Source organism: Diabrotica virgifera, chromosome 5 (assembly GCF_917563875.1).
Source record: "Diabrotica virgifera virgifera chromosome 5, PGI_DIABVI_V3a".
NCBI classification, from domain to species: Eukaryota; Metazoa; Arthropoda; class Insecta; order Coleoptera; family Chrysomelidae; genus Diabrotica; species Diabrotica virgifera.
The window spans coordinates 238,539,954-238,554,255 of record NC_065447.1 but is presented as its reverse complement, the minus strand read 5'-3'; the positions used below and the strand labels follow the sequence as shown (position 1 = coordinate 238,554,255).

General features: G+C 33.2%; 1 protein-coding gene across 10 annotated transcripts in view; it reads right to left on the bottom strand.

Annotated features, from left to right (window-relative positions):
* The window catches only part of LOC114329587 (WD repeat-containing protein 47), a 313,869-nt gene that overhangs the window by 81,026 nt on the left and 218,541 nt on the right, over positions 1-14,302 (bottom strand). For 2 of the 10 annotated variants that reach the window (XM_028278749.2, XM_028278748.2), the window contains exons 2-3: positions 11,885-12,211; positions 7,140-7,452 (exon numbers count right to left, since the gene is read on the bottom strand). The exons of the other annotated variants lie outside the window; for them this stretch is intronic. In XM_028278749.2, coding sequence (XP_028134550.2) covers positions 7,140-7,452; positions 11,885-12,204 — 633 coding nt within the window. In that variant the 5' untranslated portion in view covers positions 12,205-12,211. The remainder of the gene's footprint in view (positions 1-7,139; positions 7,453-11,884; positions 12,212-14,302) is intronic. 10 annotated transcript variants of the gene reach the window in all.

Here is a 14,302-nt window from a genome sequence, read left to right as displayed (position 1 = left end):
TCTGTCATCGGGAGGTACATATGCTGCTCTCTCTGATCCAACCAAAACAAACAGTCCCGGATTGCAACGTACGAAATGGCATAGATGTCTCTGATTGGACTAGAATATGGTGCGGCTGTATTTTCGTTTTGCAACGAAATTGAAAATGGTTATTCATTTTTGATTTACATGTTTACTCTGATTGGAGTACGAAGGGAACCATTCTCGTTGGAACTTTATCGCGCTGAGCAGATGAGACGTGAATTATAAATTGTAAAATTCCCTCATCTTCTTTAGTCTTAGCATCCGTATGGCTTGCAAATTGTAGAAGCCTCGGAGGTGTAACCAGAGAAGGTTCCCAAAACAGAAGTTTCTTGGAATTAGTCAATTTATCCATTTCCGGACTTCTTTGAAACGTATGTTTTTTCATCCCCGAGAAGGGGTGACCCCCCAAGTAAAAGCAACCAACGGCATAAATCCAACTTTGAAGTAGAGGGTAAATCCAAATTTTCATGCCAATCAGTAGTGACACTGAATGCCACGGTATCACTGTAACATTTATTTACTGGGCTATAAAAATGTTACTCCTATACCCCGGCGCGTTCGCCATATTTTTAACCAGATAATTATTGAACATTCCGTCTAATAATACAACGGTGTATGTTACAAATTTATTTTCTGCAGGAAAACGCACTTTTTATTATGTTTAATTTAGTTTCTTTGTTTTTTAATTTTAAAATGTCTATACCGGGTTTGCCAGAAGAAGTGGGACGGTCGAGTATTTCGCGAAAGGATATAGTGGAATAAGATGGTAAAATCTGCACTCGCCTGGATTCTAATTTTTGATTGGGCACTGGAAAGTACATATTTAGATACTGTCAGCCAAATATTAAACTCCCTATGTGGCTTCAAGGGTTCCCAATCGCAAAAAATGTGTTTATTTGAAAAAAAAATCCTGAACAATCCTCTGCTTTACAAAATCTGTAAAAAATTCATGAACATTCATTTTCATGCCCAACAACACTCTGATTTTTTCGTAGATTGATGAAAAAAACACATTTTCAGATTTTTTGGATCAAAACCGAGCTCAGGAAAATTATTTGCATTTTTCAAAGAATTTGTAGGCTATGTAAGTAACTTTTGGCAAACTTCAAATTGTTTTTCGTATGTTTGTTCCGTTCTTTTTAACGACGGGATTAGATCTGCCATTTTCTATCCGGAACATTCTCAAAATTCGAAAAAAAATCCATTTTTGGTGTTTCCGCCATACGCTTAACTGCACAGCTAATATCAAACTAATGGTAGGGGAGCCCAAGCGGGGATTTTTGCAGTTACTCGAGCGCGTCAGATTATCATATGGGGAGAAACGTGGTACCCTGCAGATGTACCTCTGCCATATATTGGCTCTTAACACAGGGGAGTTCGTTTAGGGGGGCCCGAAAAAAAAATCTATCCTTAAAAATACTCGAAATTGTCAGATTAAGATAAGGTAAGTTAAGTACATGCAAAACAGTGTATATTTAAAAAATCTGACGATTTGAGCGGGGCGTAAGGGAATTGGTGAGTCACAAAGTTTCACAAGAAAAAGGCGAATATTTCGCGAAATGAAAGTCAGATCGAAAAACTAAAAACTACACGTTCAATATTTTTCAAAAATCTATCGATATATACCAAACACGACCCCTCGCAGAGAGGGGTGGGGGGTAAATTTTAAATTTTAAATACAAATCCTGCGATATTTAGTAAAATAAACATCAGATCGAAAAACTGCAAAATACACTTATTTAATATTTTTGAAAACTATATCGAATGGTACCAAACGCGACCCCTCACGGAGGTGGGGTGGGGGGTTACTTTAAAATCTTAAATGGGAGCCCCCATTTTTATTGCAGATTTGAATTCTCTGCATAAAAATAAGCAACTTTTATTCGAAATATTTTTTCGAATTATGGATAGATGGCGCTATATTCGGAAAAAACGATTAATGGAAATGGAAAATTAAATTAAAAAATGGCAAGCGCCCGCTAAAATGGAAAATTTTACTTAACTTTTTTTGGTTTTAGGACCTAATAATCACAACCCAATAGGTCCCCAAAGCGCTCGAGTGACTGCACATTTAGCATACTTTGCTCCCCTACCATAATAGCTAATATAAAACTGGTAGAACCTTTAACAAACGTATAGCACAGGGGTGGGCAAAGTGCGGCCCTTTAGACATTTTTTTGCGGCCCTCGGAAAAAAGTGAATTATTTTAATTTAAAGATGTTTTTGTTTAATTATCGCTAATATTAATAATTATATAGATAATGCAGCTACTAATAATTAACACCTTCGCAGCGGGTGATTTTTCCGCGAAGTTTCCCGTAATTAACCCGTAACTACCTACTAGTAAGTGTAACAATTGACGGAGCGCCAAATTTAAGAGGAGCAAAAATATTGTAATGTTGAGAAAACTTAAAGATTACGTTTATGAACAATTTACAGAACATGATTTATTACCTACTTTTTCAATGCATAATCCATCAGCAGGAGCAGGTATTGTTCAAAAATGTTTTGCAAGTAGACAAAGTCATTTCAATTACAACTAATGTTGTTAATTTTATTCGTTCAAGAGGATTAAAAATCATCGTGCATTCATAGTATAATATTTGGAAGAATTAGAGACAAAACATACTGATGTCTTATAGATACCACAGTCATATTAAGTATAGAAAAGGTTCTTAAAAGGTGCTGTGAGTAAGAGGAGTAGGGGTCGAAATTGCTATATTTTTAGATAGGAAAAATGCGACACATTTACTAAATTTATAAGTTTTGAACGCAAAATGAAACTTTTAAAATAAAACTCAAATTATTCAAAACTATTCATTGATCATATAAAAAAGAAAGAGTTAGTTCAATAATTTCCCTAATTAAAATCATTAAATACTGTACCAGAAAATAAGTTTAAAATTTATAAAGAAAAGCTTTGTAATTTGTTGACAGAATTTGAAAATCGTTTCAAAGATTTTGAAGATATTTATATAATTTTCCTTATCACTTCTAAGAAATTATTTTTTTGTTCAAATGGATTTCGTACCAGTCTACACTGAACTAGAAATTATAAGTTAATTTGTATATTTTTGCAATACAAGCCATTAAGCCAAATTTCGGACCAATGCTGCACGATACGGGTACCGCCACGGCACCCGTTTCGTGTTATTTTGTTGTGAATCGGTATTAGCAGTCGGATTTGTTTTAGTTCATTCATATGAAGTAATTTATACGCTCTCTGATGATAGCTTACGAGCGTGAAACCGGGTAGGGTGTTTATGACACTCTCTGATTGAATTGAAATATAAGACGTTTCTAGTTTTCGTTTTACAACAAAACTATTATTTTTGAAAGTACATAACTTCAAGACTACTGTCTAAAAATTTTAGTTTGACCGGAGTAAAATTACCGGAAATATTGCATTCTTAATATCCCCACCTTCGACTCGCTTTGCAGCAGCTTGAGCGTAGTGAGAAACATTCAACAGTTGCTTCCTTCTTATTTGTAAATTATTCCGCGATTCAAAAACATTTTCCGGTGTGCATCACTTTACGATTTGACAGACAAAAAAATTCCAGTTTTTGTCAAAACTGCTTTCCGCAGTAAAACCAATTCAACTAAAAATCTAACTAAAAAGCTACTTGACGATCCATCTGAAATTTATCATATATTTTCTTTATTTCGTGAGGTAAAGCTGTCGGGATATTTTTGGTTTTAAGCTTATTTTTTGTTTAACAATACTACGTTATTTGCAAACCTTTTTACAAAAAAAAAAATATGTTATTTTGGCTTCTGAGTGATATCAAAAACTCAAAAATCGTCATAAAAAACACCAATAATAATTTTCTGTGAATAACATTCATACAAAAATGCTTAAGATGCTGATTTTAAATCATAGCCCCCCCCCCCTAAACAAAATTAATAAAAAGTTGAAAATTCGAACATGTAAAGGTAAAAAATATTGAGGCCCTCGGTAATAGACCAAAAACATTTTGTGGCCCTTAATAAAAAAAGTTTGCCCACCCCTGGTATAGCAGAACACAAAAGGGCTATCAATAATAGAAAAACATTACGCACTTTATCTTTTAGATCATAACCATTCTTTTAATGACGAGTTTCAAAATCTCCATATTCAAAACAAAGCCCTTAAGCTATTCTTATCAGAATCTATAGAAATTAATAAATTAAAAGATACAGATATAATTATGAATGACCAACTGACAAACAGTTCTCCCATCCTCAACTTATTCAGTTAAATACTATAAAGTGTATATGTTACCGTAAAACCCTATTTTACTAGGAAAAACTAGTTTTACTTACGCTCTTTAGACAATTCTAGTTTTAACTAGTCAAAACTATATTAATTTGACTGCTAAATTCTGTTAAAACTAGAAATCCCGAACGAATTACATTTAGAGTAGTTTATACTAAGTTAAACTAGTTTTTACTGGAATTACTAGCGAATACCAGTTAAAATCGTTGCGAGAAGAGACAAATATGATTATGATTTGGCTTGTTCGGGGTAGTATTAATGATGAAGGCAGCCGGTCGGTAACAAACTAGTGTGTGCAACTACTGTTGTTTGTTCTGCATCGTTTTTATTAGTTATGTTACACTACTGTGTATTATTCACCATGAAAGATAATGTCGAAGATCAGGTTGAGAGCACAGATATAAGAACGTGGAAAAAACGTTTTTTTTGGAAAAGATTTTACAAAAGGAAGAGACCGAGAAGAAATAAAGTCACTACAATGTTGTGACCAAAAGCATGTGTAATAAATTAATGGCCGAAGTACAAGATGCGGAACTGTCTGCCAAGAAAACACCGTTACAAAATTGAAGACTAAAACGATTTAGAATTGTTGAAGTTGGCGAAATAAAAAAGTTTGCTTCGAGAATTGATTCCATCAAATATTATGTACCTGCCGAAGAAATTTTTGACGTAACTGAAGAGCAGCCCGTTGTTGCTATTGTTCATCGAGGTCGGGATAGGTTGAAGACTGAAACCGCCAGAAAATACGTAAATATAACAATTGCTATGATCTTATACTTTTATACCAATTTGTGAAACTTGCCAACGCAAGAAGAGTAAGAATATAAAAGCGAAGATAGGTCTTGTGTCGAAACCTATGTTGCATTCAGAAATGAATAATCGCTGTCAGGTAGATTAATTTGATCGATATGCAATCACAGGAGCATCACAGATCAGAGCCTCAGAGCTACAAGTTTATTATGGTTGTTCAGGAGTTGAGATCGGGAAATTAAGAATCGGGTGTTGAAGAGGCCGGTCTTATTGTAGAACATCAAATTTTGTTAGCTAGAAAGGAAGCACACAAGAGTTTGAAAATGCAAGCTAAAAAAATAAAATTATTTACCGAGTTTTAGTTGAATCTGGAAATTACTGAAAATAGTAGAAACTAGTTTTGACTGAAATATGTTTAGTCTCAACTAGAATTAACTGATAATATTTGATAGTTCTAGTTTCACTAGTTAAAATTAGAATTGTCTAAAGCGCATAGTTAAAACTAGTTTTTCCTAGTAAATTCGGGTTTTAACTGAAATCGGTGTTGTGAAAACAACAGTTAAATTAATTCGCATTTTTGTAAATCTCTCCTGTAAATCATCTGTTGGGACAATCTGTATTGTGTTTGAAAGATTTAATTCTCTGAAAACTTGAGTGTGTGTTGTGTTAGGTCACAAAAGATAACGGACATATGGTTGCTGCTTTGGCGTCTTCGGTGGTCACAAGGGTACAAACATGTGTGGATACCATGGATACGCTCTTGTTTTGCAGTTTTAGAATAAAAACTGAGTAGTCTATAGCCAGCCTCTCTAAGGCGAGGTGTTAAGTGTGTGCTAATCTTTTCGTCGTGAAAATACGTTACGCTCTCGCAATAATTACCCCTCTCGCTAATTGTCAACACGGAAATTTGTATAATAGACTTTTTCTCCCTCTTTCGCTACTAAAACAATTTATCGTTAAGCCGCTTCTTTGTCAAACTCGTTGTTGTTAAGGTGATACAGTAGCGATCAACAGGTGGCCAAAACGCGTTCCAAGATTGCGGCTGTAGTTTTGAAGATTTTTTCGAGATATTTGGCACACGTATTCGCAATATAATAAAGAATGGCGGTACAGAGCCCAATTTGAAAAATATATTAATATGTGGAAATCACTCTGTGATTAAATACAATATTAAGAAAACGAGCCTGTACCGCCATTAAGAAGAACAAAAAAATACACTTCCTTCAAATAAACTTTTTTATCCGATGCCTAGATTTTGTGTCATTTTGGAACTACTAATGAAATAAAAAATTTTAGTAGTTCCAAAATGACACAAAATCTAGGCATCGGATAAAAAAGTTTATTTGAAGAAAGTGTATTTTTTTGTTCTTCTTAATGGCGGTACAGGCTCGTTTTTTTAATATTGTATTTAATTACAGAGTAATTTCCACATATTAATATATTTTTCAAATTGGACTCTGTACCGCCATTCTTTATTATATTACGAATACGTGTGCCAAATATCTCGAAAAAATATTCAAAATTACAGCCGCAATCTTGGAACGCGTTTTCGCTACCTGTTGATCGCTACTGTTTTCTCTTAATAAATGTTTTTGTCGCTTATCACTTTTATTTCTCGTGTACACAACCCTTCATATCGTGTTAATTAGTAACTATAAAACCAGACCAAATAAATTTTCAGAACCAGTCGCTCTAAAAGTTCACTAGTTTGTTAATATCGAAGGACTCCCTTCTTTGGGACATATGAGTGTGGTCCTAAAATATTCACCTATGTCCAATTAGGCAAAAGGTAATAATTAAACCCTTTTCGCCACTGTTGGGGTGAGATTCAATAAAAACTCACACCAATCGGGTTTTCAAGGTAACATATAGACATAGTAAAATGCATCACTGGAGAAAGGCACTATGCCGAAACAGCCGTAGTGACATTAATTTATAATAAATATGGTGGAAGTATTGAAGAAAAAGCTTTCAAAAAGCTTTCAGTGTTTTATTGTTAGACCAAAAAATGCTGAAGACAAAATGGTTAATTTTGAAATTGCCGTAAAAAACGTTTTTAAAGTTAAATGATAAAGCTAATAACTAAGTTACCAAAAATTTATCTAACCTTTCTCTGTTCCTCCCAAATTGGTTCTTCGTATCCGCAAGAACTTCCAGAACTTCCCCTCCTGCCGGGATCCCAAGAATTCCTTCTGCCGTCAAGGGAGTCCGTCGAGTAATTCCTAGAGTTTCTTCTCATCATATTAGGCACTTGTAGTAGATTTTTGTTGTTGAGGGCGGACATTGAACGGTGCGAGAGAGAATCCTTGCGCAATGATCCAGATGAGCCTATCGGATCCTTCCTTAGAGTAGAGGCGAATTGACTGGGATGTTCCATGTCTTTTTTTGGTGGATTGTGGGGAATCACCAGGGATCCGCGTCTTCGAAGAAAATTAAACCGTTCAGATCTTTTGTTAAGGTGTTAGGAGTAAAGACCAGACCACACAATAGAAAGATTTTAAATACTGTTAAATAAATACCTGAACAAAATTAACACTCTGGATAGGATAAGAAATTCTGGTTCGCATATATTAATATAATGAAACCAAAAAGAACCACAAGGCAAATATTAGAATTGGGAAGTAGAAGAAAAAGGAAAAGAACACCTAGAAAGAAATGGATAGATCAAAAAGAAGAAATAGGAAGGAATAAAGGAAAAGCTATTGAGTAATTAAAGACGATAACCAAAAATGAGGCCCCTAGAACACAAGGGGTGTAAGTGCCAAAAACATATTTTCAGTGTTCACAACTAACACTTTTTGGCAACTGAAATATTCAACACTGTTGGCCAAGTAATTAAGTGATTTGCTACTAGATTTCAGCATCCGACAGACTGCTCACTTACATTCCTAGTGAACCATGTTTTCTATGTGTTTGGGAGTCCATTTTTGTATTTAACCCAATTTCCTAAAAATTGTCACTTACACCCCTTGTGTTCTAGGGGCCTCAAATAGAAATGCCTTGAAAAATGGGTAAAGGCAGAACCGGCATCTCAATCCGACGCCTGAGAGTGTAAAAGGATATGAGAAGAAGAAGTAATTATTAAAGAAGCGAATATTAATAAACATCCTAAAGTTCAAATTTAGAAAATTGAGTAAACTAATACAAGAGTGGATGAGTCAACTGGTGAATCAATGACCATCAATCGATGGAATTACAGGACGAGTAACAAGGGGAACACAAGTGTTTTGTTAAACAATCATCATCATCAAACTAGAAATAGAAAATGCAATATAATATTATAATTGACAGAAGCTATGTAGTTAATACAAAGATAACATGTATGATATCTTAACGAAATAATTTTAACACTGAAGGGACAATCTTTATATCATACACTTCTGGAAAATCCGACAAGTATCAAGTCAACAAGTGCGTGGAAATTATTCTTAAATAAGATAAAACAATGAAAAGCTCAACAAGCATTCAGCATGGTCAACCCTCTTTTAGTCCAGGAACCAAAGCTTTTCACCTCGCAATTTTTGCACAATGGATCAATTTACTTGAAAATTTCAGAATAAGTAGTGGATAGTCCAGGATCAAAATCTATATGATGCCGACAGGCGTTTTTACCATGGGCGTGATACCCCCATACGGGTTTTACCCGAGATGGGGTGGCAACCATTTTTATTATATTTTGACCGCATACATTCATTCTAAGCAAAAAACGTTCTATACAATTTTTTGATAAAATTAATAGTTTTTGATTTATTCGCTATCGAAAGTGTTGTTTTAACTATATCTAAATAATCAATGTTTTTCGATGGTATAATCATTTACGATTCACTCAATTTTTTCCGTAGAACAAATTTTATCAAACCATGTCCTTCGGAATTAAATTACCTACAATTTCATATTTAAACATTTTTTCGTATCTCTGATGCTAATCTTTCTATTCTGAAGAAAATGGCATTTTTTACCAAATTGCAAACATTCGTTATTCGCTTTAAACTTCAGTTTTTTAAAAACTAATCATTCTTAGCCAGTCAAACTTCTAGAATCTATTAACAATACATAAATAAAGAAGAATAAATAAGGCCAATGACTAAAAACATCGCTAACTTACATTATTATGCTTGCAATTGGATTTCTCCTTTTTTTTTTCAAAAAAATATATTGATTTTTTAACCGTAACTTTTTTATTTTTTATCTTTCTATTCTGAAGAAAAGGGCATTTTTTACCAAATTACAAAAACTCGTTTTGACTTTTAACTCCATTTTTTCAGCAAACTAATCCAAAACTAATCATTCTAAGCCGATCAAACTTATAAAACCTATTAATAATACATAAATCAAGAAAAACAAATCAGGTCAATGAGTCATTTTAATTAGGGTGGTGATTAGGGGGTTGTTTAAGATCACTTTTTTGCTGAAAAAAATAGGGACTGACATTCTTTTCATTATAAGTCACTTAATTTGTTTAGCTAGAGATTTTTTTTATTTTTGGAGATAAATATTTTTAAATACTTTAAATTAGTTTCAACAAGTTATCCTCGAAAAATGCATAGTTTTCCCGTCCTTTGACTTTGAAACTACAATATTTAGCATTTGACGAAGAAGAGCCAACATTTAATAAAGTACAGCTCGATTACTATTGGTCTTAAAGAAAATAAAAAAACGGTTTTGTTTATTTTTTCAAAAGGTACATTTTTGTTAAGAGGATCGGTACGTATTTTCGGCTGCAATGCTATTCAAATGGGGATTCATTTTTTTCGAATCCTGAGAAAACTAATAAATATTTTTGAAAAATTTAAACGCAGAATGAAAGATTACGTTATTAGCGAGGGCCGAAAGTCCCTGAGAACTTCTATTATGTTTATTTTAATAAGTTACAGGGGTGAAAAACTAAGAGAAAATTTAGTGTGATTTTTATTTTCAAATACCTCATTCAAAGTAAACTTTTTATTTATTCTAAGGGACTTTCGGCCCTCGGTAATAATTTAGTCTTTCATTCTGCGTTTAAATTTTTCAAAAGTATTTATTGGTTTTTTCAGGATTCGAAAAAAATAAACACAATGCCGTGGTAATATTTTCCAAATCTATCTTTGTCTTACAACGCACTCAGCCGAATATAATATTGTCAGCATATATTGCCAGTCAGACACTGACAATCAGTGACAATTTTAAATATTTGACATTGCATCGGGAATATTTTGTGTTATTGATTAAATATTATTGATATATAGTGTATGTAATAAATAATTGATTTAAGACGTGGACTTAATAAAAAGTTATTTATTGTGTATTATTTGTGGAAGATCCAAGCAGAGAATACATCAGGATAATATATTCTGTGATCCAAGTATTTTGTTGTTAAAGATGTTCAAAATTGTAAGCGTTCCATAACAATATATTATTAAAAAATCACTTTAACACTTTTCCTCTTTTCTCGATTGAGTATTAGTTTTTGTTGTACAAATAAATTATTACAATCACTGAATACATAGTTAGTGAAAAAATTATCACATTTATTAACTGAATTAATAATTTGCAATTATAAAAATAACAGTTATTGAACATTCAAAAGCCATCTCTTTAAATTAATGATGACATTTTCAAGTAGAATGACATTCTAATAATGTTTACATATCCATACCAGTGTGAATTTTACTACACGTAATTTGCCGTGTAAAGACAGAAAAAGTAGGGATACACGTAAAATATTTGCGAATTATGTACCCATAGCCTTAAGTAAAATTGTTTTGATAAAACGAAAAATTTTTGAGTTATTAGCAGAAAACTGATTAAAAACATTGATTTTTCCGATATAAAACTAACACTTTCGATAGAGAATAAATCGAAAATTATTAATTTGATCAAAAAAATGTATAAAACGTTTTTTGCTTTTAATGAATGTTTTTACCAACTCTTGCGGTCAAAATATAATAAAAATTTCCACCCCCGAGATGGAGGGCAACCACCCCCATGGTAAAAGCGCCTTTTGGCATGATATAGATTTTGATCCTTGGACTATCCACTACTTATCCTCAAATTTTCAAGCAAATCGATCCATTCTGTAAAAATTGCGAGGTTTTGTCGTATTTTAAGCTTCATTACTTGGACTATTTGGAAGTTTGGCCAGTATACCTACTACAAAATCCGAATATTCCAGTCAAATGTCATGTTTGCTCTACTCTTCGGATGTTAAACCTGGAAAGTGACTAAAACCCTAACCCCAATTTCACACACTAAGAATTTGAACGTGCGGTCGCTAGAACGCACAATGACATTCGCACAATGACACTCGAGCAATCCCATGGTAACTTTTATATTACACGGCGACATCACCGAACGTTCCAGCAGCTGTGTAATGAGAAAGGTACCATAGGATTGCTCGAGCCACTATTGGAATGTTACCGTGCGTTCCAACCATCGCACGTTCTAATTCTTAGCGTGTGAAACGAGGGTTACAAACTGCAGGTCTTTGTTAATAAATGCCTACGAACAATTGTTCGTATTTTCTGGCCTAAAATCATTAGAAACGAATATTGCTACACCTGACCGAACAAAATAGAGTAGAAAATTAAATAAGAGTTCAAAAAGTGGGATTGGATCGGTCATACACTTCGAAAAACTAGCTCCAATATTGCAAAGACTGTCCTAGAGTGGAATCCCTAAGGAAAAAGAAAAGAGGTCGCCCAGCACAAAATTGGAGAAGATCTACTTAGAAGTTCAAGAAGCTTGTGATACGGAAAATCTGTAAGAAAATAATGTTCCTGGACTTCATAGATGCAAATATAAAGTATTAGTTTTATCCAGAGTTTTATTTAACAACCAAAAAGTGGTCTGGTTAGTACTTACACCCAGTCTTACCTGGAATATCCATTGTTGTTCAAAGCAGGCATAGATTCCCTTCTTGGTCCAAGTGCAAAAAAGTCCGGCGGCTCCGTCGTTCTGCTGATAACGTTCCCCAAGGAATCTCTCCTGTTGGTGATGTGCAACACACTTCCGAAGGAGTCTCTCCGGCCGTTTTTGCCGTGTACTTCACATTTCGCGTTGTGCTTCGAATCGACTTCGACGTGTATCTCCGGAACCGGTTTGGGAACCGGTTTCTGAACCGGTTCGAGTTTGGTTTCGGTGAACAGCGCGTCGAGGCGCTTGATAGCCGACGCGTGGTCGAGTATGGTGCTCATTTCTGATCTATAGGTAGTAGTGGTCAGCAGTTAATAAAGGTTTTGAAAACCTTTTATAATTGCTGGTAACAACTTTGTCATTTTATAGAATCACTTTCAACTTATACTAACAAAGATTTTTAGCAGGTATTGCCTCATAATGGCCAGTTCATTTTACGAGCATTGAAAGGCTACCCCCCGTTAAGATAGGCAAACTGACCTCAATGTGAAAATTCAATTACTTTTAACCTCCTATATGACTAAAGAATAAGACAACTTAATTTTAACCCGCCACTCCCTCTACCCATCCTCTACGACCAAAAACGTCATTTTTTAGTTTTTATATATTTTAGGGGGGATGCAAATAAATTAAAAAAATTAAAAAAAAATCCACACCCATAGTTGAGACTTTTACAAAACAATGCATTTTTTTTTGGAAAAGGGCGAATAATTCTTTTTGAAGATTGCTGCTTGTCTATTTTTTATTTTGTGTATTCTATAAAAAACTATATTTCTAATTTTTTCCAGATTTCTTTCTAAGGTGCTCCACTTTTAAAAACCCGAAAACTCGTTTTTAGTGGTTTTTGGGGATTTAGATATTTTATAGACTTCAAAATATTACAAATCAAGTTTTTTTATAGGTTATAAACAATTTCAAGCTAATTGAGCCCTTTAGGACATTCAAAAAATGGAAGAAACATGTTCAAACAACCCAAATACCTGGGGAATTTTGTTTTTGGTCTGAACATATTTTGAATGTCCTAAAGGAGTGAGTTACTTCAAGTTATATATGCTATAAAAAAACTGCATTTGATCTATTTTGCCACCATCTCCAAAAAAAAGTTAAATCGAAATGCATTTTGAAGTTATCTACACTCAACTACGGATCTATAAAAAATATAATATATAATATAATCATTAAATATTATGTAAAGGCATGAACATTATGCGTGTTGCATTTTTTAAAATTTTTAAATTGATGGTATCCCACATAAAAAATAAAATCGAAAAAATGAAGTTTTTGATAGTGGGGGTGACGGTGAATGGGGTGACGGATTAAAGTTGCTCTAAGTCTTATTTTTTAATCACATATACCGTAAGAAAATAAAAAAAATTGAATTCTAGGGGTAAGAGCATTTTGTCTATTTAACGGAGGGCACCCTTTACTAATACGTTCTTCCCTAGAAGAAATCCAGAAAATTTTCATAAGATCTTTTTATTCATATAAACTGTATTCAATTCGAATATCTTTTTTATCATTTCTTTTATTTTTTTATCCTATTTGTCAAAAATTAGTTTATCTTTTATTACATACAATAAATTTTAATTGCTATAAATATAAATTTTAAATATTATAAGAATTAATTATTATTCTTCTTTTATGTGTATCATTTCTTAGGTTTTTTTTTCTATTTTTACGATTTTTTTTTAATATAGATACCTTTCTTTTATATTTTTCTGGTATACTTTTTTGTTTTTTATTATTTATTTTCTTGTGTTTTTCTTTTTTTTATTGTCTTTTGTATGTCATAATTACGATATTTAATTTTAATACATAAGCTTATTTATAATCTAGTATGTAATTTACAGTACGTTATAATTCGTAGAGACATTTTAACGTCAGCTTATTTTCAACTGAACGATTATGTTTACTATATTTAGTAGGAAAAAACAACAATTTTAATTGAAAATTTGATGTTTCTAAACATATTTTGAATTAAAATTGTGGTTTGTCTTTCATATTACTGTAGCATCTTCACAGCTGAACTATATGCTGTCATGAAAGCACTTAGTTGTCCAACCAACAAAAGCAAAAACCTTGCAATCTGCACTGATTCGCTATCCTCCATACTATTCATCAAGGACTTTTACTCCCAAAACCCACTAATTCAAATATCCACAATGCATGCCACCTATTGTTAGATAAGAACGTATCGGTTAGCATTATTTGGACTCCATCGCACGTGGGTATTACAGGAAACGAAACGCCGATCAAGCGGCCAAAGAGACATCCCGTTCTGACATTCCAATGGAGAGTATACAACTTGGTGTAGATTTACAACATACAGTAAACCAAATGTGCTTGAGAGTCTGGCAAAACCTCTGGAATAGAACAAAC